Raw genomic sequence first — 27,500 nt, 5'->3', positions numbered from 1 at the left:
GGGCAACGGAGAGAGAGAAGAGAGAGAGGAGAAAAGGAAAGAGGGAGGGAGAGAGAGAGTGACAAGGAGAGGTGATGGTGGAGCACAGAGACAACACAATTATCTATCTACACTAAAGAGAGTTTCTTGTCTAATGCCTGCACCCAGCACCCAGTCCATGAAAAAGGAGGCACTCTCTTTCTATTTAACCCAAATATACTGTGTCTAATCCACTTTTTCAGCTTTTCCAGGTGTGAGTGAGTCTGCTACTGGTTCTCAGGGTCATGGTGATTTAGAGTGCCCTGATTACATATACTAACAGCACTTCATGCATACAGAGCTGGCTCAGAATAGTTTGGTCTATTTCCTTGTAAAAGAGGTAAGGAAATAGAGAGAAGTTGGGTTAGGTTGAAGAAGAGTGTGATCTAGCCTGAATGGAGTGTCCTGGGGGTCAGAACTCTGCCCAGAAGGGGAAAGAGATAAGGAGGACACAGAGTGTAAGAGACATGAGGAACTGTGGGTGGGCAGGGTGAGTTTAGACCAGTAGAGTTGTTTGGTGGCTGTGTTGGGCTTCAGGTGTGTTTTTGAACTAAAACTTTATACCTTTGATAACTTCATTCTAAAGGTGCTCTCTGGAGAAACAGTCAAGCACACTTGTGAAGCATATTAAGCAATGTTTTTGATGTTACAAAGTGATTTTCCCACATTGGTGTTATATCTATCCATGCGCAAAGTGCATTCTTTTTCAAATAAAGCACCACATCATTTGAAACCTGCTGTCTGACCCATGAAGTCTTCCTCTGTGTTGCAGAGTGGCCAGCGTGTGTGGTCCAAGGTTTACACCCCTTCATCTGAGCCGGTGAAAGGCGTGCTGATGTCCGAGGTGATCACTGACCTCCGCATCGCCCTCACGTACGAGGTGGGCCTCACCCCCATCAGCAACTTTGGCACAGGAGACCCCGTGGTGCGCACCATCCAGTTCGCCGAGCGTAAGTTTCTCTGACCTGTATTGCCCTCACCAGAATAATGGCTTGTGTCTCACCCATATACAAAAATGAATTATGATAACTGTTACCTCACTTGTATCTTCATATACACATACTAACTAAATGGATACTGTACATTGGGCCAAATACTTAGGCTCACTTAAGACCACCTCCATGTCCAGTAGTTAACTGGATGAGACTTTCAGTCAACTCATCATTAGTTTTCATGAAGTATAATAGGATAGTAGGATAGAAAGATTTAGAAAGAATTTTGTGTCTGTTCTGTAAAAACGTGGAATTGCTGTGTTTTTGTTTTCGAATTTTCAACTTGCATCAACACAAGCAGGAAAGGGAGTTTGATCAAAGGCCATTTTGTTGGTAAACGTGAATGTGTCCATTGAAGTTGACGTGCAATGATTGTAGGGGAGGTGGTGTGTTGTTTGTGTGTGCAGCGGTGTGTTTGAAAGACAGATAAAACATGTCCATCTTTATGTTCTCTCTCTCCAGCATACACTTATCTCCGTCCCTCAGGTAAGGCAGTGCCTCCATCCCTTTGTGAAGTGTTCCCTGTGTCCCGTTCTATTACTTGCTAAATGATTTACTCTCTTCATCCTCCTCTTTTCTTCTTTTTCTTGTCTTCCTTTTTGCTTTGTAGACAAATCACTTTGTTTTTCCTTCCTCCTCCTCCTCCTGCCGTCCTTTGTCTCGTTGTGCTTCATCATTCCAAAAAGCATCCCTCATTTCATCTCTCTTCTCTCTCTCTCTCTCTCTCTCTCTCTCTCTCTCTCTTTCTATGTCTATCTCTCCCACTCCCTTCTATCTCACACACACACACACACACACACACACACACACACACACACACACACACACTTCTCCCGCCATTGCCCTGTGTGCCTCTCTGTCTCTTTCTCTGCCTCTTTCTCTGCCCATGTTGATCGCTCCTCCCCCTCCTCCTCTTCCTCCTCCTCCTCCTCCTCCCCCTCCTCCCCTCCCCCTCCTCCTCCTCTTCCTCCTCTTTCTTGTTTTTTTCCCCCTTGTTCTCTTGTTTTGACATTTTCAGTTCTGTTCAATTAAATTCAACATTGCTCTACTGGCGCCCAGAACATGCTGCTTTGCCAATGTAGCACAATTAAAAAAAGCACAGCGTAGATTAAAACAGATTGTGCAACAACTAAACAAATTGAGGAGGTGGATATACTGTAGCACTGTGGGACCCAAATGGTAATGAGTTCTCGCTCCCTTTTCTTAATTCATCCTCGAAAATGAGGGGCATCCCTGTGTAACTAATCTGAGCTGGTATAATATTGTATTAGAAACACATGCAGATGTGAGCGCACACATAAACACACACACACACACACACACACACACACACACACACACACACATATATATATATATACACACACACACACTCTCTCTCACATACACATACACACACACACACACACACACACACACACACACACACACGCACATATACACACACTTTTCAAATAGGTGTGAATCAGCACACAGTGATTTGTTTAAATGGAGTGTATTATGAGGCTGACTTACTGTCAGCAGCCTTGTTGTTTCATTGAGACATGAGTACCCAGCCAAGTACTCTTCAATAGAGTAATATTAAGCAATAAGTCCCAACATTACAAAATAAGTGCACAGCAACAAAAAATACGATAATTTTTCAATTTAAAATCATCACTCATCCACAAAACAAAATTGACAGCGAGAATGGTTGCCATGCAACACAGACGCAGAAACACCGTTTGTGTTTGTCACAGTAATACTGATAGAACGTGATTACTGGTGTAGGTCTGCAGGGTTTTAAAAATGGCGTTGAACACGGCTCAGCCAATCATAGACATATACTGTTAACTGTTAGTTTTATAAATATGATTTTAGAGTATTTTTTCTTCATATCTGTTAGTCAGTCCTCATCTCCCTCTGTGCACTTAGGCACGTATTTAAAGCAGTGTTTTTCTCTGACACAGATTATGTGTGTGGATTCGAGGACAAGCAGATCTGTGGCTTCTCCCAGGACAGAGGCGATACGTTCGACTGGACTCGACAGAACCACCTGTCCCAGAATCCCAAGCGCTCAGCCAACACGGGCCCTGACATGGACCGCAGTGGGACTAAAGAAGGTGCGTTGACTTGCCAGTGCTTACCAGTCTTTTCATCGGTCAGTACCAAATTGAGTTGAATTAAATTTACCGTTAATGAACAGAAAATTGTGGGCTATACTGTATATACAGCTATTGTAAATAACTTGCTGGTAGGTAGAAATGATAAATCATCATATTTTTATTTATTTGAGACCCTTAAGATAAAAATATGAGTTGTTGGAAGAAACATGAAGGGATGCTTTATTTCATTCAATACATTGTTATCATTTAGTGACATTCATTTTATCAATTCTTAAATAAAATAAAATGAATGCTTATCTATCATGTCAAAAAGCTGTATACATCAAAAGAAAACAAACAAAAAACAACATGGCTGGATTTAGAAGACAATTCCCTCAAGTGCAGGAAAGCAGAAACAGTAACCCAAAGTAACTGGCAGTCCCCATCGTGGCCACTCATCATCAATTAGACAGTAGATGACGCAGCAGAACAAAAACACATCTCTCTCTCCGGCTGCTTCTGCCACAACAAGCTGTAAAAAGAGGAAAAATAACCACCACTTTCCATGGCAACGGTTCCCCCATTTCTCTTTGTATCAATGACTAAATTAGCGGGGAAATTATTTAAGCTCTCCTGGTCCTGAAAAGCCCCCACCCCTCCCAGTTTCTCTATATTTCCTCGAGACTTCTTAGCTCGGAGCAAGGGGACTTTTAATGCCTATGATAATATACATCAAAAGTGGTCTCCTTCTTTCAATATTAATATGCCCTTACCTCTCCTCTCTCATTGAGCATTCACCACTCTAATGTGGCTCCTCCTTAATATGGATGAAGGGGTGTAGAGGGGCAAAGGGTCCACTGTATCCTTTCAAAAGTGCTCGAGTCAGAGGGTTTTAAAAGCTGTCCAAACTCATCCATCACAAGTGTTATTTTAAGGCTTTTGGCCGGCGTTCCCTGGAAGTGCTGAGCCTGTCGGGGCTTATCTGATACAGATATATGCAGAAGTTCCGTGTATGTTCACATAACTGCACTCTAGGGGTATAGTAGATTCACACGTTCGCAGTCGTGAGTAATTTGCTAATATTTAAAAAAGGATCCCAGTTCAGGTCTGTGGGAGATTTGTCTGATGTTTGTCTGATGCTCCTCTACAATCTTCACTGTGGTCATTGTGGTTCAGAAGCTCTCACTAAGAATATGTTTGGGTCAGGACCACTGATAATGGGTGCAGCAATTGCCCTGGACATGAATGGGTGAGAATGGGATGTAATAACTTTTAGTGAAAACTGAGCCCTCAAGATGTCTGTCCTGGGCTTTGTGGGGTCAGCTGGAAAATCAAACCTAGTGAACCCCAGAGGGGGGAATAACCTCACCATATTTCTCTACTCCGCAAGCAAGACCCCAAGTATTTTCTGCTGAGCTTTCAGATACTTCCCTTTAAAAAATTCTGGAAGTTGTAGCATCTTTAGCAAATAGTCTTGTAGTTCAGCCATTGTTGTGTCTGGTTTTGGGATCAGAGCGTGGGCTCTGTGTCATCACCTTAACCACTCTCCATACCTCACTAATAAATCTTGTAGAACATTTTAGGCAGGGTTACTACTGAGCTCAATCGATTCTCAACAGAGGGTGGTCAGACCAATATATCGTAGCTAAAAATAAGGTCAGTGTGGATGTAGGTTGGCAACACTACATGGAAACCATTAGGAGTTTTGATTGGATGTATGCCAAGGATACTTACTCGCCATACAGCCAGTGAAACCACACGGGGGGGAATCAGTTTGCCCATTACGTCCCATTTTATTTGAAGGAGACATGCATTACGTAGGTACTGTGGGCCAGATGTGATTTAACTGCAAATATACATGTACGGAAATATTTCACCACAAAACAGACGTGCGCTTTCATGGGCAGTTTTCGTACAAGCAGGGGAATACCTAATTAGGTGCATTTTACGCTTTGCCTCCCATTTTTTTACATGAAACTCCCACTTTCCGCTGGTCCTCCTATGAATGCATATGCATGACACGGAAAAGCGCAAATTGCCATTCTCCTGCGACAGGCAGTCTGCGGTTTAACCCAAGTGCGGCTTGTTTGTACATACCACGGCATGTTTTTACGCGCACTTCGCGAAGAAAATACACCTCAAGTGGGTGCAAAAGCGATAGTACATCTGCACCACTGTGTTTAATTTCAAAGTGCAATGAGCATCCCCGCTGATAAGAAAGAGTATAAAACATGGGAAAAAATATGAAAAAGATTGAATTGGGAATGTGTGCTCAAGGCTTAAAGACCAATTTACATTAACTGAACCAGCACTGAGAAATCTGTCCAGCAGAATCTTTACATTCTTTCTACATTACACACTCACTTAATTTAAACGTCTACTGATCCCCCGCATAATATGTGCCAATACTCATGCACCACAGGCTACTACATGTACATTGAGACATCACGGCCACGGGTGATGGGAGACAGTGCTCGGCTGGTCTCGCCGCTCTACAACGTGACCTTGACTCGCGGCCCCACAGGGACCATGCGGACGCCCTACTGCATCTCCTTCTACTACCACATGAAGGGCAAACACATCGGTAAGTTACCCTCTCCTCTCACACCTAACTCCTTAGAGTAGTAGAGCATTAAGTACCACATCATCTTTAGGATTCTTAGATACCATATTGAAGAGTTTACCTGCAAAAACAAATATCCTCCATATGAATTTCCATAAATCTTTTTTTAATTGTGCATTCCATGTGATATCAATAAAACTGTGGTCGGGTTGATTTTATTTTTTTACTTAAAGGATAATTCCGGTATTAAGCACTTTGAGTCCCTTTTCTGGTTTGTTTTGGATGAACTAGAGTGGTGGACACCGTAATTTTGACGATGGGTCCTATCTCAACTTTCTGACTTGTTTTGAATCGCCTTTGACTGTTTCATAGTATCTGGCTATGGGCATGCACAAACATGTCCTTAAAACAACCCTTAATGTTTGTTTTCAAAACGGGGCATCTCACCGAGTGGTTAGTGATGTTCGTCAAACGAGGACCCATTGTCAAAATTTCGTGTCCACCACTCTAGTTCATCCAAAACAAACCAGAAAAGGGATTCAAATACCGGAATTATCCTTTAACCCTGGGATGCACAATGAAAAGCATGATTTATGAATTTTCATATACTGTAAATGGAGGCCACTATCAAGTGGACCCTCCGGTTGTTCACCTGACCCTAATCCAGCAATGAGGTCAAGTGGGTTTGGCAGGAGACACCCCTTGCTTTCAGCTGACGGTGAGAGCCCTGGTCAGAGGTCAAACAGATAAGTGCTATAAAGTGATGTCAAACAGCGATACTGAATGCAGTCTTAGACCCAGCTTGGCTGATGTGACCGAATGTCCTCAAAACGCCTGCCAGTAGCAGTTTTTGAGATGCACGACCCAGGTCCTTGGTGTATGAGTGTGTGTGTGTGTGTGTGTGTGTGTTTGTGTGTGCAGTCTCTATTTTTTCCCTCTGAAAGCTGTTTACATGAGGGATGACTGTCGGGGGAGAGAAGCTCTCACTGTGTGTGTGTCCGGGAAAACATGTCTGAATGTCTGAAAGCGCCAGATGTCACCCCAAAGATGAATAAGTCATCAGAATTCTAAAAAGGCACCTTTTTTTCCTGTACGCCCCACCCAGACTGACATGGTAGCTCTGGTCTTTTTTCATCTACTCCTTGTATGTGTGTGTTATTGTTCATGTGTGTGTGTGTGTGTGTGTGTGTGCACTTGTTTTGTCCTCAAAGCTGGCTTATCTCCTGCGCTCCCTCAACAAGCATTTACAGGGAGCAGCACTACCCATGTAATGAGCTCTGAGCATTCCCCATAATGCATCTCTGTGCCTCAACCCATTCTTCCATCTCTGTCAACAAGCTCCTGAACCCCCAGTACACCACCTCCACCTCCACATCAGCCCTGCCTTTCACACCACCCTACTCACTCCCACTGTTTTGCACCGCTCCCTTACCCTCTGCCGTGCCAAAGCCAACCACTGTGCCACACGCGGCACTTTAAAATTTCAACCAGGGCACAACAAACATCTGCCAGCCTGGGGGCAGAGCGAGCCGCAGACACACACCCAGTGCACACTCTGCGAATCGCCGGGATGAGGTCACCAGTGCATGTGTGTGTGTGTGTGTGTGTGTGTGTGTGTGTGTGTGTGTGTGTGTGTGTGTGTGTGTGTGTGTGCATGTGTGTGGGGGTTCTCCAGTGAAATGCCGAAGCATCACAAGAACAACAGACGTGTTTTGATTTAGTTAACCTCCAGTACAACAAGTTATGCATTGGGGACAAATATGCTTGAAAGGCCAAGGATGAGAAATGGTTCTCACTCACTTGTCTGAGAGTTTCTTAGGTCTGGTTCCATGATTCAGTCTCACATTCTACTAGCTGAAGCCCTTTACAGCTCCATATCCATGTCCTGTTGGGTCTCACATGCAGGATTTAGTCCTAGTAGTCAGATCCAGATTGAAGGTTCACATCACTGTGGAAAAAGTTCTCCTTATACTGTACTTAACGCTCCATGCTACATTGGATTGACATGGTGTTATGGTATTTCAAGTTAAAGTTTTTGCTGTAACATAAAATGTATGTATTTAATAAGTATAAAATGTTTCTATGTATCACCACTGCACTAGGGGATGAATGACTTTGGGAGCCACTCTCAGTGAGAGCACAGAGTTCATCAGAATTTGCTGAAGGCAAATGAAACATTTAAGAGTTAGCTAATCAGATGAAACATTTCCCGGGGTGCTCCGGCCATCGAGTCATGCGTGGGTACGTGCCCGCCTGGCGCCGGCTCTGACATTAGGCCACTTCCATTTCCTCTGGTGACTCACTGGGGGGAATCAGGCCGTGTCGAGAATGGCAAAAGATGAAACTCACTGAGCCACCACGAGAGCTCTCGCTTGCTGCTCCCTGTCGCTGCCGTCAAACGCTAACCTCTCTGCCAGACCTCACATGTCTGTGTGGGGACGTGTTGGTTTGTGAGGACATATCGTGGTTTGTGAGGACCAAGTGTGTGATGTTGGCTCTTGATTGTTTGTTTAGTTTGCCATTGTGTGTGTGTATGTGTGTGAGTGCTCACAGTTTGGTGGTGTTTTGCTCTTAACTTAGCCCCTGATCTGTCATCTCCCTGTCAAAAGCTGACCTGTTGACCGTCTGCGTTTGACCTCCATTTCTGCTCTGATCCGAGGTGGAGCATGCGTATCGTTTGTACACAAACAAACTTGTCTTGTTGTTCTTTCTTTATCCTGCAAGAGTTTGTAGTGTGTGTGTGTGTGTGTGTGTGTGTGTGTGTGTGTGTGTTTGGGATGCAGAACTGTGGAACCTCGAGACTTCCCTCTTAGAGGAGGCGGCGGCGTGGCGTTCCTCGTCACCAGTGGCTGGCTGGTTGGGGTTGGCCGAGGGCATGGCCAGGCGGGTGATTTACGGCGGCTGCCAGTGCAATCAGTCATCGGGGCGGTGGAATGGGGGAGGGGGTAGACGCTTCATCATGCCGGCGGCCCATCGGACGGGTTTATCGGGCACATAGATCTTCCATCCACGTCAGCGTCAGCCGCCGACGCCGATGGCGAGTTTGATTTATGCGGGCCCTCGGCATCAGGGACCCACAGGCCCGTGAAACGCCGACACCAGCGCCTTTGATCCGTCCCGGCTGCACCAGAAGCTGTGGTGGGAAGCTCCCCCCCAACAAACACACACACACACACACACACACACACACACACACACACACACTCCCTGCCTAGCCCCTGCCCCCCATCATCAAAGCACCTCAGTCAGCAGAGACAGCAAGGTTCCTCAAGTTGCAGCTTCTCAGGAGGTCTGCCCCATCAGTAAGCCTGGAGAAGATGTGCCAAGCTAGGCTGAGCTGAACTAAAGCACCTGAGCATCCAGCTCAGAGGAGATGCTCTATAGGAAATCAGTGTTCCCCTTTCTTTCCCTCACATCTGATGAAGGGCTTGAGTGGGCCCGAAACGTCACGGTAATTAAACTATATAACCCCCCCCCTTTCTTTCTCCCATCATCCCTTTCTTCTTCTTCTTCCCTCATTCTTTTCCCTCTATGTCCATTTTTTTTTGTGCTCCATTAGGCTTGATTTTCTTTTGTGAGGCTCATTGTGTGAGTTTGCTGGGTAGTTTCAACCGCTGCCCTTTCAGTCGGCTCTCCTCCATTCGCCTGTCCTCTCGTCTAACGTCTCAGCCTGTCTGGCAGAGTCGGCTCTCACCGGGAGAGCAGACAGCTGCTGAAAGAACCTGTCCCAGGTTAGCCATCGTTTGCCTTTCTGCAAGCTTCAACAGCTGCTGCTCCTGGCGATCATGACTTTTTCCAAAGGATATATTTTATTAATTCCATTGCTATTTAGGGGCCAAGGAAGCAGAGAGGCGAGTCTTAATGAAAATTAAAATTGAAGGGCAAGGTCCATTAATCTCGATCAAAATCACCCTGAGGGGGGGATTGCACTCTGGAAAAAAATGGAGTGATGCTCACAGTGAAAGTCTGACATTTCTCTGACCAAATATGTCTCTCTGTCTGCCTCTGTCTGTCTGGTTTTCTGCCTGTCTGTCTGCCTCTGTCTGTATGCCTGCCTGTCTGTGTCTGCCTTTGCCTGTGAGCCTGTCTGTCTGTCTGCCTGGCTCGCTGAATGTAAAACATTCTGTCTGTTTTTTTGGATTCTGTGTCCATCTCTCTGGCTTCCTCTCGCTGTCTTGGTCTGCCTCAGTCTGTCAGGACCAGACCTTCACCATCTGTATCCCTCTGTAACATGATCCACGTGGTCTACCTCTCTCCCCTACCAGACCCACTCTGTCTGTCCTCTCCATGTGCATGAGCGCTCTTGAGCCAGCTCCGTGCCAGCTCCGTGCCAGCTCCGTGCCAGTTCGGTCCAGATCCTCAGCTGTGGCTCTGTTCCCTCTGCTCTTCCTCCTGCCCTTCTCTGCCCTGCTGCAGCCAAGCCAGTGAGTCAGCCCCACACACACACACACACACACACACACACACACACACACACACACACACACACACACCCCTGGCCAGCAGGAGAAGAAGTGAGAGACTAATGGGCCTGTGTCGCGCAGCCAGAAGCCAGTCTCGACTTGACTGGGCACGGAGCTTCGCGAGTGGGCACAGCAGACTCTGGCACAGTGGCTCGAGTGGCACAGCTGCCATCCAACCACCCCCTAATCCTCAGCACCACCACCACCGTCACCTTTCTCCGACTATCACACCCCCCACGGCGCCTTCGTCCTCATTACGGGGGACCCCAGCGTGAGTCTGCTGCCCCGGCAGGAGCGTGAGAAGAGGCTGAGTACGCAGAGCTACCGTTAAATAACACTTAATGAGCTTTAGCCATTAAACAATATTTTGACAGGCCCCAGCATTGTCGCCCACAACCCTCAGACAGCCAACGGGGCCAAAGCGCTGTCACTGAATCATCATTCCCTTTATAACTTTTCATTTATCAAAGAGTGTGTGTGTGTGTGTGTGTGTGTGTGTGTGTATGTGTGTCTCTCTCTCTCTCTCTGTGTGTGTAAGAGAGAGAGTGATAAAGAGAAGGATGATAGGAAAAGGGTGAAACTGTAATGAGAGAAGAGTGAGTACGGATGGTGCAAAGGAGAGAATGTGAAGAAGGAGGGGGAGAGGGGTGTAGCGAGTGAAAGATGAGGATGGTGGAGCAAAGTTGCGCAATTTGCATACAACTAAATCTCCTTAATATCACATAGTGTGCTGTGCCAACAGTCTAACAGAACCTTAGTGCTTTGTTTATGTGCAGACCAATGCTATACAGTTTTCAGTGTATAAAACATCACACTTTTGAGCACTTATTTATTTGTGTGTGTGTGTGTGTGTGTGTGTGTGTGTTTGGGAGATACTTCTGCTAGGAAATACAGTCCTTGTATACATCTGAATAAGGAGAATTAAAGATAATGATTATAATAATGAACTAAGATCATAAAATAACACGGAAATTCCAAGCTATTGACAGTGGACCGTAAATAATTATTTTATAAAGATGTTTTAATAAGTCTAATGGGAGATAATAGAGACCAATTAGGCCAAATTAAATGATATGCATCAATGATATCTGTTTTTATTTCACAGGGGAATGAGATGTTGCAAATGAGATAATATTACTTGATGAGATAATATTACTTAAATACACACAAAATACACACTGCGTCTTAAAAAGTGTAGGTAGAGAAAAGATCCAATATATATGACTGCTATTCGTTATACTTGCAGGTATAAATTATTCAATATTCATGTGAATACTTAATGGTACAGTTATTTAAAGAGAGTTTTACAGTCTGGGAGAATGTTTTCAAGGTCGCCCGTGGAGTGGGGAACCTGTCAGATAGCATTTCACTTCCTGCGCGTGCCTCCGTTATGGCCGTAGAGCGCAAGCCACTCTCATCCTCCTCCCTGATGATCCTTAAGCTGAAGACACATTTGGGCTCAGCTCCGCTTAATGGACATGGAGGAAAGCCTCAAAGCAATGTAACGGCCACATTTAGCCGAGTCATGATTATTGCATGGATGTACAGTATTTTTGATGTTTACATCAGTCCTAGAGAGCAGAGGGGAACAATAGTAGCATGGGTCTCTTTCTCAAGGGAGGCAGGGGAATCGCAGTGGAGGTTGCCACTCGATGCAGTGAACTGTTAAACACACAAACCATCAATCAGATGGGCTTGGATTGAAGGCCCAGAGAATCAGAGAGACAAACGCCTCCCACACACTGATCCTGCTCTGTTTGGGAATGGGAACAGGAGATGTTGACTTGGTGTCAAACCAGTTCATTGTTTCACACGCTGTCATGTCACAACTCCTTGGAATGTACTCGCTATCCACACATGCACGCACACACACGCAGTCACTCTCACACACACACACACACACACGCACACACACACACACACACACAGTCACACGCAGTCACTCACACACACACGCAGTCACTCACACACACACATGCACACACACACACACACACACACACACACACACACACACACACACACACACACACACACACATACACACACACACACACATACACAGACAAACGCACGCACGCACACACACACACATACACAGACACAGACAAACGCACACACACGCACACATACACACACAAAGAGGTACACACACACACACACAACAGAGTTGGCTTTTTCATCAATAGACAAGTGTCAGACACACTTTTTTTCCCCTTCTTTTTCTCAAAGGTGGAGTCTCTCATAGTCCACCAGGGCTCAGGGGCTGTTTGAAATTCCTCCTGGCTGCCCGCCTGCGCAGCCAATAGAGCTGTCCCGTGTCCTCTCCCCGCCTGACAGCCTCAAAGACAAGCTTTGCATTACTCCACTGGATCGATAAATCTTTTACCAGCCTGGCCTCCTCATCCTGACTGAGGGAGAAGCCAAGAGAAAGGAGAGGAGGAGAGGTGGGGAGGGAGGTGTCTGTCTGAGGAGGAGAGAAGAGTGAAGGAGGGAGAGAAGAAGAGAGAGATAGAGAGAGCGAGAGAGAGAGAGAGACGGAGAATATTACAGCACAATAGAGAGTGAAGGAAGTGAGTGAGTTGGAAGAAAGAATAAGAGCAAGCAGAGTTTCTGTGGGAGAGGGAGAGAGAGAGAGACTGATGGTAGGAAAAGAGTGAAGCGATGGGAGAAATCCCTTTTGTAGGGCTGTCATGGAGAGAGGATGGGAACATGCTTAAATGCATTTGGACTTGTTGTCTGACTGTAGGAAATAATTAAAGAATGAGATTGGTATGAAACCATTAACAGGACTGCCATGCAAGAGGGTTCTTTGTGACAAAGAAGATGAAAGCCTCCTTTTGTGTGTGTGTGTGTGTGTGGTTGAGCGGATGTGCTTGTGTATTCATCTCTATGTGGACCATTAAGTCTTTAAAATGAGAGGCAGTACCACACTCACACAATCCTCCTTCACCTATGCCTTTCTCTCTGTCTGTCTGTCTCTCTCTCTCTCTCTCTCTCTCTCTCTCTCTCTCTCTCTCTCTCTGTTTTATTCCAGTTCAATTCAAAAGAGCTATATTGGTTTGTGTGTGGGTGTGTGTTTGAGAGAGAGAGAGAGAGAGAGAGAGAAAGAGAGAGAACTCAGTTGCTGCACAAAACATTTGCTGGGTAGCCTTACGTTTTTGGGGGCCTCATAATTTCAGTATGCAAGGTTAAAAGATGTGAGCTTTCATGAATTCAGTAATCATATTTGTAATCACATATACTATGCTTTCATAGTACAGTACAGTAAAGTACAGTTTTTTCCTGCCCAATATTGTTAAAAAGTGGTTATAGAACATACAGATATTAATTTAATAATTGTTTGACAACCTCGTCAACCAAACGGTTGAGCTGACTGTAAAGAGTCACCATGTAAATGATAATGTCAAACATGGCAAAATTATAAAAATTGGTGGTTAACCCCCATAGTTGTCTATCTAATGTCCAAAAACTTTTCATTTAAGCAACTAGAGATGCAATTCCAAGGAATTACTATTGCATGCAAACACATATGTGATGCAATCTAGGAAAACCCACCACATGGTGCACTCAAAAATCCTTGATTTTTGCTCCATTCTAGCAACATTCTGGTCTCCTAGCGAAATCCAGGATACTATCCTCCCAAAATCTTGGATGTTGCTAGGATGGTATCAGAATCATAAGTTGGTAAAATTGCACCATGTCGTGGGTTTTTCTAGATCACATCATATATAGTAAGCCACTCTTCAACGGCCAGGTTGTAGTAATCTGAACCATCAGTTGTACAGTAGTAATCTGAACCTGAGGTATGTCATTTTTGCATGCTCAATTTTATTTAAACATCATTTACATGGTGCAATTACATGGTGCAAACATCATTTACATGGTGACCCTTTACAGCCTGCTCAACTGTTTGGTTGACGAGTATAAGTATAAGTTGGGGGCAGCCGTGGCCTACTGGTTAGGACCTCGGGCTTGTAACCGAAGGGTTGCCGGTTCGATCCCCGACCGCTCTCCTATGCCCACATCCACGGCTGAAGTGCCCATGAGCAAGGCACCTAACCCCTCACTGCTCCGGGTTAGTGTGTGCTTCACCTCACTGTGTGCTGTGTGTGTTTCACTAATTCACGGATTGGGATAAATGCAGAGACCAAATTTCCCTCATGGGATCAAAAGAGTATACTTATACTTATACTACTTAAACCAAGGGTGAAATTCTCCCTCTCTCTCTCTCTCTTGCTCTCTCTCTCCTTCTCTCTCTCTTTTTTCTCCTCTCTCTCTCCCTCTCTTTCCCACGCACACTCCCTGTGAGCCTTCCGTTTCATGTTTATGCTGAATCGGTTTCAGGTCATTTCTCTGACCTCTCGCAGTCACTGCTCTTTTCAGAGCTTAAATTGGGTGAATAGTTCAACCATGCAGTACCAGTTGTGCATCTCATGCTCAGCCTTAAGGCATAAACACATCTCACTCACATCCTTCAGTGTCTGACCCGTGTTGTTTATTCAAATGACCTCCATGGTAATGACTCAGCTAGCACATAGAGTGTATGCGCATACCTTCATTGTTTTGGTAGCATATGTCATAGGATTGTAGTCTTCCATTAGTGGTTTTCCCATTATTCTCTCTTGGCATGGCACTATTATTTGCATGACAATTGGCCAGACACATCTTTGACGGCTCCTAGTATGTGGGACAGTAGACTGCAGGCCTCTGTTCCCTCGTGGTCAGTACTCACTGAGTTCCTTTAAACAACAGCTGAAAGTAGAGGTGTCTTAAAAAAATGCAATCAGGGCCAATTACAGGATTATGACAGTGTTGTAGATAGTAAAAATAAAAATACTTTCTTCATTCTGTGTTATTGTTCACTGATATTTTCCCTAAGAGGCTTCCTTTTTAGATGTTTCTTTGTTTGTTTTGTTTGATATCCACTAGTCATATAGTTGTTTGCTCGCTGTACATCATTGATAATTAGCTCAGTTGAAACAGCATTTGCCAGTAGAATGTGCTGTGATTTTGTTACCTTTCACACCATCAAATGCACCAGATCTTTTTTCATTCCTTGAAAAGACAAACGAGCATCACTGCTACAGCATCTCATCTGCAACCTCATTTTCGCCAAACTTCACTTTTTCGACAGGAATCTTTTAGATTCATGACAGACATCTCTGTGAGGCCAGCACATCTTATTGCCTCAGCGACTTCGAGACTAGCTATCTAAATGTCTTCAATAACCGCACAAGAAAGATCATTTTTTTTTCCCTTTTTTTAAATATCCCTTTAAAAACACGACACAGCACACAACAGAGGTGAGCCGTTACTGTAACCTATCTGAAGTGCAACACGAGAGGAGAGCAGGGGTACACCCCTCGCCCTGTCTCTCTGTATAGCGGTAGCAGTGTAGTAGGAGGCAGCAGCACATGCAGGCCAATTTACTTTCATTATACTGATGGGGGCCGAAGCACAAGCACAAAGGCGCCCTTGGAAGCACCAGTCCTCACTTCCCCCCATCACACAAATGGGCCGATGACTTGACCTGCCTTGATCTGAATGTGGGATAAGAGAGGCTTTTTTTCATCTGTTCCCGCACATGTTCTATTCAATGCTTTGTCCTTGAGGGTCATGCTTTGTCCTTGAGGGGCTCTCTTTGAGAATTAGAATAGAAACTACGGATCTCCGTTTTAAAAGCTTGTTTTTTCACGGTATAATGTGAGTTACCAAGGCTAGCCTGCTTCCAGTACACCTGCTCTCAGGTAGTTGGTGAACATGTGTCCATGAAACAAAAAGAGACCTTGGACAACCTTTTCCTCCCCCAGATACTCTAGTAGCCCTTCTGTCAGTACTTTCGGCTTCGAGTTACAAGGTGATTATGTTTTACTGTGCAATCTGTGGCAGTCTGTATGCGCTCGCTGGAAATGTGATGCTTCATCAGGATTATGCTAATCCCTGAAGTGTGTGTGTGTGTGTGTGTGTGTGTGTGTGTGTGTGTGTGTGTGTGTATGCGTGTGTGCGTGTGTGTGTGTGTGTGTGTGAGTGAATGTGTCTCTGTCTGTGTTTGTGGCTGTTTTGTCAGACTGTAATCACTTTTTGTGTCTCACTTGGTCTTTCACTTTTTGTCTCTTTCACTCTCTTTCACCTTTGTTGCTGTTTGTCATCCTTTGATTGATAATGGCTATATAATCTAACATGTAATCAGTGTGTATGAGTGAGCATGTGCATTAGCCATTGCACATTAAAGGTGCTCTAAGCCAGTGTTTCTCAAACTTTTTCAGATGAAGGACCACTTAACCAATAAAAAACGCACGGACCACCTAGCTAAAAAAAATAGATTAGACCTACTTCAACAGTATATTAGCCTACACAATAGGCCTACTCACTGAACCACCTTGCTTATTGTCTTTGCACTTTGCTTATTGTTTCAGAGGATTTATATGATTTAAACTGGCATATCTTATATAGACAGTGTTGCAGAACTGTTTGGATTTACATACAAGTTGGTTCAATATTGCAAACAACTCATCTATATTATATTTTACCACGTCTGCTCAGGGGACCACTTGGGATAGCTTGCGGACCACCAGTGGTCCCCGGACCACACTTAGAGAAACACTGCTCTAAGCCAGTGTTTCTCAAACTTTTTCAGACGAAGGACCACTTAACCAATAAAAAATAAATGCACGGACCACCTAGCTAAAAGAAAAAGATTAGACCTACTTCAAAAGTACATTAGCCTACACAACAGGCCTACTCACTGAACCACCTTGTTTATTGTCTTTGCACTTTGCTTATTGTGTCAGAGGATTCATACAGTATGATTTAAACAGGCATATCTTATAAACAGTGTTGCAGAACTGTTTGGATTTACATACAAGTTGGTCCAATATTGCAAACAACTCATCTTTATTATATTGTACCGCGTCTGCTCGCGGACCACTTGGGATAGCTTGCGGACCACCAGTGGTCCCCGGACCACACTTAGAGAAACATTGCTCTAAGCGATGTTGGGTAACGTCACTTCTGTTGACGTTCAAACAAAACAGAGAGCTAGCTCGCCCCTCTTTCCCCCTCCTTCTCGAGCAACTGAAACTCTCCTGAACATTTAACTAGTCAGTGATTGGCTGCAACAGTCATGTTTCACGGTCCAGGCTGGCCCAGGCCGTTTTTGTTGCTGTTTTTGGAGCCTGGGTTGTCCAGAGGCAGCATTTTTTTTACAGTGTATTCAGGGGAAAGGCAGCTAGCAGATGGTGAGGTGATGTTTGTGACAAAAGATGTTTTAGCTTAGAAACTGCGTAACATCGCTTAGAGAACCTATATAGCACCTATAGTTATACAGGAAAAGAGGGCTGAAAAAGCTACACTAAAATGATAGTAATATGTAGCTCTCCCTCTTCTCAAGAAAGATGTACTATATTATGCATTGATATGGGCTCTTTGCACATACGGCTCATTTGTTTCCGGTGGAGCCAGGTGTGTTTGCCACTATTGTTAATGTAATTAGTGTCTACACCAGTGGTCCCCAAACTACGGCCCGTGGGCCGGATACGGCCCGCCACCTCATTTTGGGTGGCCCCCAAAACATGTCCGTGGTATATAGCATCTGGCCCGCAGGGGAGTACGACATCGTCAAACTAGAACATCCGTAATTTCCCCCATTCATTCTATATGGCGGGTCTTAACAGTACACGTGTAATACTCTTTTTGTCCACTGGTGGTTGTTTTGGCGCTGTTTCACGTTTACCATCGAAAACGGAATGAAATGTAGGCCTAGGCCTACCTGCAAACAATGTAAGAGGCCTATGCTGACTGCATCAGTGCTCAAAGTATTCTAAAAGTTTATCAATTCATTGTTAATAACTAACTAACCTCTATTCAAGTCATATTTCTGGGACTTCCTGGGATAACTATTCAAATGTTCATCCAAATTCACAATTCACAAAGTTCTCATCAGGTGAGTGAAAGTTAGAATGGTGGTCATTCCAAATGTTTTTGCCAGCACTTTATAAAACTCTCATAGTTTGAGAACTTTAAATTATTTGTAGGATATTGCTTGTTCACAACTTGAGCTGTGTATGCAAAGACACAGAGTTCAGAGTTCATTTTAAATTTTGGGACCCCCTGCTAATACTTTTGGGAATGCTAAATTCTTTTTATTAGTATTCATTTCATTTCATTTCATTTGAGCTACATTTTACATGGCATGATGGCAATATAAACACAGCTAACAATGGTAAATTAAATGTAATGGAATATTCAATTAAGGTAGATTGTTGTTGTTCACAGCACTCACTTGTCTCTGGCCCTCTCTTAGTGCCCGGCATAGTGAGCTGGCCCTGAGAAGAAAAAGTTTGGGGACCACTGGTCTACACGGACCCAGTTGGGTGTTGCACCTAGTAAATCAGCATGTTACGATAAATACGGATTTATTCGAGTTAGAATTGTTATTATTGTATTGGGTAAACAAGATATTCAGTGTCACAGTGAAGATGTTAGGAGCAGAATATAACAGAAAATGCCATTACAACACAGCTAATACTCCACCAGAAACAAAAGTGGACGCATTGAAAGCCTTTTGTGTAGAGAGCCCATTCAGTGGTTTTGACGGCCACATGATGCATGTGTAAATCGGTCCAGTCTGTTGATTACAGATGCCTAAACTTAACAAACTTCTGTATTTGTGTTTAAACAGAGACATGTTTGCTACTGCACTACAAGTTTTTGCTCTGACTGTGTTTGACAGTGTCTCTTTAAGCACTTAGATGACCTTTAGAGCAATGTTTCTCTAAGTGTGGTCCGGGGACCACTGGTGGTCCGCAAGCTATCCCAAGTGGTCCGCGAGCAGATATATAAAGATGTATATAATAAAGATGAGTTGTTTGCAATATTGGACCAACTTGTATGTAAATCCAAACAGTTCTGCAACACTGTTTATAAGATATGCCTGTTTAAATCATACTGTATGAATCCTCTGACACAATAAGCAAAGTGCAAAGACAATAAACAAGGTGGTTCAGTGAGTAGGCCTGTTGTGTAGGCTAATGTACTTTTGAAGTAGGTCTAATCTTTTTCTTTTAGCTAGGTGGTCCGTGCGTTTATTTTTTATTGGTTAAGTGGTCCTTCGTCTGAAAAAGTTTGAGAAACACTGCTTTAGAGGGACGTGAACCCTGTGAAGTAGACCAGCACTGTTAGTCTCTCTTGGCTGGAGTCTCCGTTAATTATATTCTGTTTATACTATACTACATATAATGTGGTGAAAAGGGTGCAAGATTTAAAACAAAGCTGACCAGTTTTTACTTCTGTGCTGTGAACAGAGTGTGTGTGTGTGTGTGTGTGTGTGTGTGTGTGTGTGTGTGTGTGTGTGTGTGTGTGTGTGTGTGTGTGCTAGAGAGAGACAGAGAGAGAGAGAGAGTCCCTGTCTGTGTGCGCTACTGAGTACTTATGTATGTAACTAGTGGTGCAAAGAAGAACAGCGAGATGGAGTCTGAATGCGAGAAAGCGAAAAAACAAAGACAGTGAGAGGAAGAGGGAGAGAGAGAGAGAGAGATAGAGAGAGAGAAAGAGAGATAGAGAGGGAGGAAGGAAGGGAAGTGAGGGCCTTTTGATTTCCCGCACTGGTGTCAGTACACAATCTCAAGCGGGTAATATAAAAGTTTCTCTCTCCTTTGAGCGCTGGGCTCTTTTGCTTTGTTTCTCCGGCGTGCCCAGATCCCTGCCTGAATAATAGATCAGCTTCTCCCCACCACAGAGTAGGAGCAGTAAATTAATATAGGTTTAGAGGCAGGTGGCTGTCACCTGCATTCTCTCCAAACCAAATAGATTTTTCTTATCTTAGTGGCTCTGTGTGTGTGTGTGTGTGTGTGTTTGTTTGTTTGTGTTTTATTATTTGTTTGTATTTGTGGAAATGAAGTACACCCAGTCCACATCTTTCACCTTGCCTGCACATAGCGAAAACAAGCTTGCTCGCCACCCCACTCGCACCCCTACAAACTGAAGTAAATCAACGGATTTGAATGCAGAGACACACAATGCAAAACTGTATTGAAGTGCCTTCCTACTGGTGCAGGGCTGTGCATTTCAGGTCTACACCTTCAATGTGACCTGTATATTTAGACAAAAAAAAGTTACAATTTCACTGTCAGTATCATATTAAGGGGCAGATATACAAAATCATTACCACCCATTTGTGACGTTAATTTATTCGCTATTTACAGATTGCAAACATGATATGTACTAACAGACCTCATATGAAAGTGCATTCTGCCTCCCACTGAAGAGCTGCTTGGCAAGTTGTGCTCTTACTCTTGTTTGTATTTCTAGGAAGCTCGGAGACATTAGAGGAGAGGCGTTAAAGTGATAGATGAGGTATTCCGGAGTATGTATCAAAACAATCAGTGACAGCACATGTATTTGAAAAGCAGGTGTAATTCAGACACTGCGGCCAAATGCATGAATACCCTTACAGAAATTTCAGATTTCTGGCAAACAGTTGCGGTTAACTTTTGGCAATGTTGCAGCAAATTTGCAGCATGTCATTTTATGCAAAATAGGTTTGTCACCAGCAGTTCATTGTAAGTTTGCCATTATTGGCTGAATGTGGTGGCAAATCACTGGCAAACACATGCCACTAGTGGCAAAATTCTCATTGTTGCCAGAACTTTGCTGGAAGTACCTCTAGCGGCCAACGTTGGCAAACTTCTGGCAATATTTTCTAGGGAACTCATTTGTTTCCCATAAATCACCCACAAGTTTGCTGCAAATCTGTCACAAACATTTAATTTTTGTAAAGGTAGGAGAAACTTCCAGAAACAATGAACTCACTGGACTTACTCAAAACACTCACTCGCTGGACTTACTCCAGTTGGGCCCAGTTTTGCTTCTTTGTAACATGTCAAAAGCAAGAATCCCTTTTGCTAACCTTTCGATGTCTTACTTTCACTTTTACCATGTCACCCAGTTCCCTATGTAGCCTAGATGCTTGCTAGACTTTTGGATGTGTTTGTCAAAGCTGCAAAAATGGCCGTTGGATTTCTGTCCTGCATTATCTCTCTGTCTGATAACATCTTATCAGCATATACTGTATTATTTCCTCATCGCTAAAATTATGTCTCATTTCAATTGTGCGTGCAATGGAATGATAGCATTCAGTCGTGGTCCCTGCAAATTAGGTTAAAGGGGCTAAAAAGCGCTGACTACACCATAAGCCTCACGTTAGGAAGAGAAGGCACAGCGTCCAGTTTTTGTGGACTGGCAATGGAGCTGTTTCCATTTGTAAATCTTACGAGTACGAATCTTAAAAGTTCTTCTGCCTGCCAGTGTTGCAGGATATAGCCTAACCTTGAAAAATCAGTGTCCTGAATATAATATTATATCTGTTCCTCTCTATCAACAGGTTGGTGGCAAACAGTGTGTGGGTTATCACATTTTCTGTTAATCTGTTTGTTTTCAGGAACGCTAAACGTCCTACAGAGAGTGAAGAGCATCGCCACTGTAGACACGCTGGTCTGGACCCTCTCCGGCAACCAGGGGTCCAACTGGACCAAGGCCAACTTTGTGGTCACCCCCAGCGGTCCCTTTCAGGTGTGTGTGTGTGTGTGTGTGTGTGTGTGTGTGTGTGTGTGTGTGTGTGTGTGTGTGTGTGTGTGTGTGTGTGTGTGTGTGTGTGTATACTGATGCTTCTTTGCCACAACAGGTGAAAAGAAGTCCAGACACTAAACATGTTTTGACTGCATGAATGCAGTTGGTGTTGTGGAAGAGTTCTTGTTAATGGGAGTGTTTATGTATAATTATCCAGTTAAGCATAGATAAGAGTGTACAAGTGTACACAGAGTGTTTTGGTCTCACGTCTGGGCTTGTGAGCATGCAAGTAGCTTGTTTCCAGCTGTGAGCAGCTGTTTTGGCTCTCCCTCTTGTCGACCTCATGTGTAGGGTGAAGGGGGGGGGGGGTGGGAGGAGGGGCTGGAGGCAGTGTATGTGGTCATTTCTCTACGGAGAAGATGTGCAGGTCTCCTCCACCCTCATCTGCTGACTAAGAGCACTGTCGGTGGGATGTGTGTGTGTGTATGTGTGTGTGCGGTGTGCGCGTGTGTGTGCGCGTGTGTGTGTGTGTGTGTATGTGTGTGTGCGGTGTGCGCGTGTGTGTGCGTGTGTGTGTGTGTGCGTGTGTGTGTGTGTGCGTGTGTCTGTGTGTGTATGTGTGTGTGCGTGTGTGTGTGTGTGTGCGTGTGTGTGTGTGTGCGTGTGTGTATGGTTGGTTGCGTGTTTTTGAGGTTAATGTGGCATTAGGTAATGGAGAGGGTACGTGTGCAGTTGCAGTTTTCCTTGGTGCTGTGTGAGTGTGTGTTTGTGTGAGTGTGTGTTTGTGTGTTTGTGTGTATGTGTGTATACTATGTGCATGTGAAACTCTCATAGTCATGTTTGTATTCTACTGTGCTGTGCTGTGTTCAAGGCTATGCTGATACTAGCTTCATTCATCGTGTTCACCTCAGCATATCACCTCCTCACTCAAAGCCACATGGTGATGCTCGGCACATTGGCTTGTTTTTTTTAACATCTTGCACGGTTTCATTGTACCATTAGATGAGCTCCTTCATACAATAGCTGATAAAATGTGAAAATGCAACCAAAGTGTAGCTGTACTCTTGGGTAAGACTATCTTGTACCTTTAACATGTTTCTCTTAACTCTTGGCCTGTGTCCAGACCTTGGCGGGCCTCGAGCTACTTATGCAGTCTGTGATTGACACCAAACTTTATGCCCCAGGCTGTTTGTCTGCTTTTCATTTTTTTGTGTATTATGGTGTGTGTGTGTGTGTGTGTGTGTGTCTGTCTGCCTGTGTGTGTGTCTGTGAGGGTATGTGTGTGTCTGTCTGTCTGTGTGTGTGTATGTGAGTGTATGTGTTTTTGTTTTTTTTGCCCTCTGTACGCAGCCAGGAACGGTCATGCGAAAGCTTTCCATGAACCCAGAGCCTAATGAAGTGCCGTGGGGATAGATGGAGGAGATGGCCAGAGAGCATCCTCCTGCTCTGCCTTCCCCACTGCAGGGCTCATTAATAAAAGGAAGCCAATTCTTCCCCCCTGCTTGTTAAACATTCTTCCCTCCTCCACCTCTTGTGGAGAGAGAGAGAGAGAGAGAGAGAGAGAGAGAGAGAGAGAGGCTGACTGTTGACGACCACTCGGAGCCACAGATGTCAGAGTGGACAGGCTGGCTTGGTCAGTGGGAGAGAAAGCTGTCATCAGTGTGTCTCCTGTCTACTTGTTAGACCCAAGCTGTCCTCTCAAAGACTGTAACAGCAGCTGGATCCCTTATTGGTGGAGGCATACAGTACAGTACAGTGTGCTCATAGGGTCACTGATGCGTTTTATTTTTTTTTTCACCTCAAGCATGGAACAATGTGACTGACTCTTATATGAGTAAATAGTTCAACTTTTGTTATCGCATTTTGTTTTTCAACAGTGGGTCATTACTTAGTTGCCTGTCTTAACAGAGTCAGGGAGCTAGCTATTTAGCTAAATATAACATATAGCAACAACATGTACAGTACACAATATGTTTCCACCTCACACACTTTTAACACTCTATTGTGGAATACTCACGTTTTTGGGGTGAAAAAAGCCTGTCTTCCGGAGATAGAAAGCAGTATGGGTCTCCATGTGGCACTTAACAGTAAAATAACCAGTGCACAGGTAAGTGAGTACTTTACATATTTCCACAGTTCGTCATTAATGCCTTTCATTTACTGTTGGGTAGGCTGCTTCTCAGCCATTGCTGTTTCGAGAAAGTCATTAAGTAGGTGCCTTAACTGGCTAGGCTTTTAGTGCATTAGTGACAAGTGTGCAGAATACATCTGTATTAGACAGAGACCCGGAGTGTTGTACAGACTTGTTCCACTATGCACGTAATTTGTGAATTGCTGCATCAAATTGCTAGAAGGGAGGTGGGTCATGCAAGAGTTGTTATGTCATTCAGGCATTGTTGTCACATACCCCCTAAATTCATTTTACAGAAGAGGAAAACTCATTAGGATAGATTACACCATCCATATTACCTAGCACTCCATCTTTCCTAGTCTCTTTTCTCTCTCCATCTCTCTTTCCCCCTCCCTTTTATTCTCTCTCTATCCCTCTCTCTTTGGCTTATCACCGCTTTACCCTTCTTCTCTTCATTTCTGTTATCTCCATTTCTGTGCTTTTCAACAAAATTATTTGCAGCCAGATGAGAAAAAGCTATTTATCTCCTCTCATTTCTGCCTCTGTAATCTCGGGCGTGTTTTCAATAAGTGCACTGAATAGTAAAAGATTTAAGAAGTGGTGGAGTGGTTAAGGCCCAGGGAGTTGAGATAGTGCTCCTCGTTCCCAGTCTGGGTTTCCTTTCTTCCCTGTTTTGATTCTCTACTCACATCAGTCAATGCTAACGACTGAAGCAGCTTCTCCAAATGCAAAGCATTACCTGAACAGAAGGCCACTGCTCTCTCTCTCTCTCTCTCTCTCTCTCTCTCTCTCTCTCTCTCTCTCTCTCTCTCTCTCTCTCTCTCTCTCTACTCTTCTTCCAATTCAGCTGGCTTGCTTTTTTCAACCTTTCCCCATTCTTTTTCTTCTCCTTCCTCCTCTTGCTCCTCCTCATCCTCCTCTTCTTCGTCCCGGCTTTCTCATCCTCATTGGTCCATCGATCGGCTCGGTGGGCTTACGATTTAGTAAAAATGAGAGGTAATGTTTCTTTCCCACACAAGCACAAACAGTCCGTGTGCGAAGAGAGAATTCAGTCATATCCTCTCCCTGGGTAGCTCCATGCTGGGGTAGAAGGCTCCCTCAAGTAGATCCAAGGCTGGGCCTGGGAGTTTCATCTAATCACCGCACAGTTCATTTAAAGTTGGCTCAGCAGTCAGTTAACTGTCCACAAAATCTTTCTTTATGCTTGTACGGTTGCGTATACATTCATAATTTCCATAGAATCATGATGTCCGAATATCTGTTCCATATATGAACAGATTCGGAATTCAGAATCAGTGTTGAAGCAGTAGCTTCACTGTTTTGTGTCACTGTTTGAAATGTGAAGGGATTGTTTGCAGTGCTCAAAGCCGTCCCTGTCTGTTTGTGTGAAGCTTCTAGGGTGAAATGTGCATCATCTATTTTTAAAAGCGGCTTTCCCTTGACCAAAACTCAGATGGCCTGGCGGCTTTGCCAAGCATCTCACTGTCTGCCACGCTTTTTGAGCACTACCTCCCTGTCCCTGACATACATTAGCATGTGTGCCCAACGTCGGGCGCCAGTTGGCATTGCACGTGGCGCTCGTTTAGCGGTTGTTCGCTTTTTTACGGCACTTCTAAATTGCCACCTGCTTGGCACTGAGGATCTCAAATTTACTTTAATTGCTTTCTTTCGTTAGATGCGTGGCTCAGAAATTGTCTAGCAGACAGATGAAAGAAAGGTGATGTCAAAAGAGGTATTCCCATGGGGGACTGTTGTTTTTTGCATTCAGCTGTAAACTTTTGAATTGCACAAGAGTAGGTTGTTGTTGTTTTTTTTGTTAATGCTGTGCAAATGTCTCCAGCATGTGAGTTCAGTTAGTGGGCCTTGGTGCAAAACATAGATATTTACGATGTGCCAGGTGGTAGCAGTAATTTCTTCCTACGAGTATGTGTGCTACTTTTACAGCAGTGGGGAGTTAGTATGCAGATCAGGTACCATCTCCACCATAAGGGGGGAAACAGAGAAGCTTATACCAGCAAATCAGTGTTCTTGCTCTTGACTTTTGAATTCTTATAATAGTATGTGGTAGCCAACAGCAGCTGCTGCTGCAGTTATTCCAGTCTTGAAACGTGTAGTGCAGTAGTGCGGTCTTCATCAAAGTCAATGTTAATGTATAACTAGAATGATGGTCCCCAGTTTGTGACCTTAAGGTCCCCAAGCCTTGTAGACGAACGAAAAAGGCTTTTTTGTTTGTGTAGAACATGGTTTCCAGAGGTTGCATTGTGTGCCTTAGAAACGGGGCCAGCCAATGTTTAAATCATAAACAGCTTGCGGGGAGTCTTGCCCCTGGGCGGTTACCCGCCGGCTGTCTGTGTGGTGCTGTCTTGGTTTGCCGTGTTGTCAGTCAGGCACGCCGCGAGCCACTTCGAGCACCGCGTCTCTGCTGCCTTCCACCGGCACTGGCACACGCACCGCCACGCGCCTGGCACGGTACCACACACTGAACACGGGGGTAGGTTTGAGCCGAGTCGAGTCGGTGCGGAGCGGAGCGATGCGGTGCAGTGTGGTGCCGTGCGGAGGAGGCTGGTGAGGCGTACCAATGCCGTTTTCAGGGACATCAAAGGCGCATCCTCCGGGCGATTATGCCTGGGGTATGGCGCGAGATCAGCGGCAGCCCTGAGAGGGTACAAGCCCCGCTGACAAAAACAACACCCCATCTCCACCAGTGTCCCTGTGCCAACCACTCCGTATTCCAAGCGCGTTTGACTCGCTTCTGTATGCACCGGTCTGTTTTGTCGTCGCTCCATTATTGACTGTCTACACCCCTTGGCTCATCCTTTGCGTACTTTCCTGCGAGATGTATTTTCTTTTCTTTCTCTCTCTCTCTCTCTCTCTCTCTCTCTCTCTCTCCCTCTCTCTCTCTCTCTCTCTCTCGCCTCGCTTACGTAGTTTCTTAATTTGGTTGCTTCGCTAACATCCTTCCCTCCATTGCTCATACATCCTGTCTGCCTTTCTTAGCTTGCAATGTTCTTTTTTTCCAATCAAACGGAAACCCAACTGATCAGAACAGTGATGCGTGTCCACGGGAGCTGGCCAGCAGAAGGACATGGGGCTGAGGGAAAGAAAGAGCTGGACAGTAAATAGCTTGGCTTAATTATGAGGGAAGAAAGGGCCTGTTTAACACACTGCCAATTATGACTCAAGTTTGTTTTTTATCAGCACTCACTGTGTGTGTGTGTGTGTGTGTGTGTGTGTGTGTGTGTGTGTGCGCGCATGCATGTGTGTATCTTCTCTCTCTCTCTCTCTCTCTCTCTCTCTCTCTCTCGCTCTCTCTTCATTTAGAGCATGCAAGCCCATTAACCTGTCCTCCTGTCTAATCACTGCATTGTCTAGAGTGCTTGTTGTTCACACCGATTCTTTTTTCCCTTCTTACTCTGCTCTGACGGTTAATTTCACACACACACACACACACATAGAGAGAGACAGAGAGCGCCAGGATATCTTGCTAGTACAACACATAGGGGACAGGTATAGTGTTGTGCAGCCATGCACTTTGAAAGCGTAGAGCAGGTAGATTAAGTGAGAAGGGGCCAGTAATTAAGTCCCTCACCCCTCCTCTTTCTCCTCTGCACTCTGTGTTTTTCTCTCCTTTTCTTCCTCACACAGCTATGCCCTTATTCTCTCTCTCTCTCTCTTTCTCTC

At 44.7% G+C, this 27,500-nt stretch overlaps 1 protein-coding gene across 2 annotated transcripts in view; it reads left to right on the top strand.

Annotated features, from left to right (window-relative positions):
• LOC125284228 (MAM domain-containing glycosylphosphatidylinositol anchor protein 1) overlaps window positions 1-27,500 on the top strand; it is a 186,230-nt gene that overhangs the window by 145,132 nt on the left and 13,598 nt on the right. For both annotated transcript variants that reach the window (XM_048228099.1, XM_048228100.1), the window contains 5 exons: window positions 791-968; window positions 1,473-1,496; window positions 2,960-3,112; window positions 5,517-5,678; window positions 21,561-21,691. In XM_048228099.1, coding sequence (XP_048084056.1) covers window positions 791-968; window positions 1,473-1,496; window positions 2,960-3,112; window positions 5,517-5,678; window positions 21,561-21,691 — 648 coding nt within the window. The remainder of the gene's footprint in view (window positions 1-790; window positions 969-1,472; window positions 1,497-2,959; window positions 3,113-5,516; window positions 5,679-21,560; window positions 21,692-27,500) is intronic.

This window comes from Alosa alosa, chromosome 19 (assembly GCF_017589495.1).
Source record: "Alosa alosa isolate M-15738 ecotype Scorff River chromosome 19, AALO_Geno_1.1, whole genome shotgun sequence".
Classification (NCBI taxonomy): Eukaryota; Metazoa; Chordata; class Actinopteri; order Clupeiformes; family Clupeidae; genus Alosa; species Alosa alosa.
Note: the sequence above shows the minus strand (reverse complement) of the source record. Positions and strands in the feature narration are given on the sequence as shown.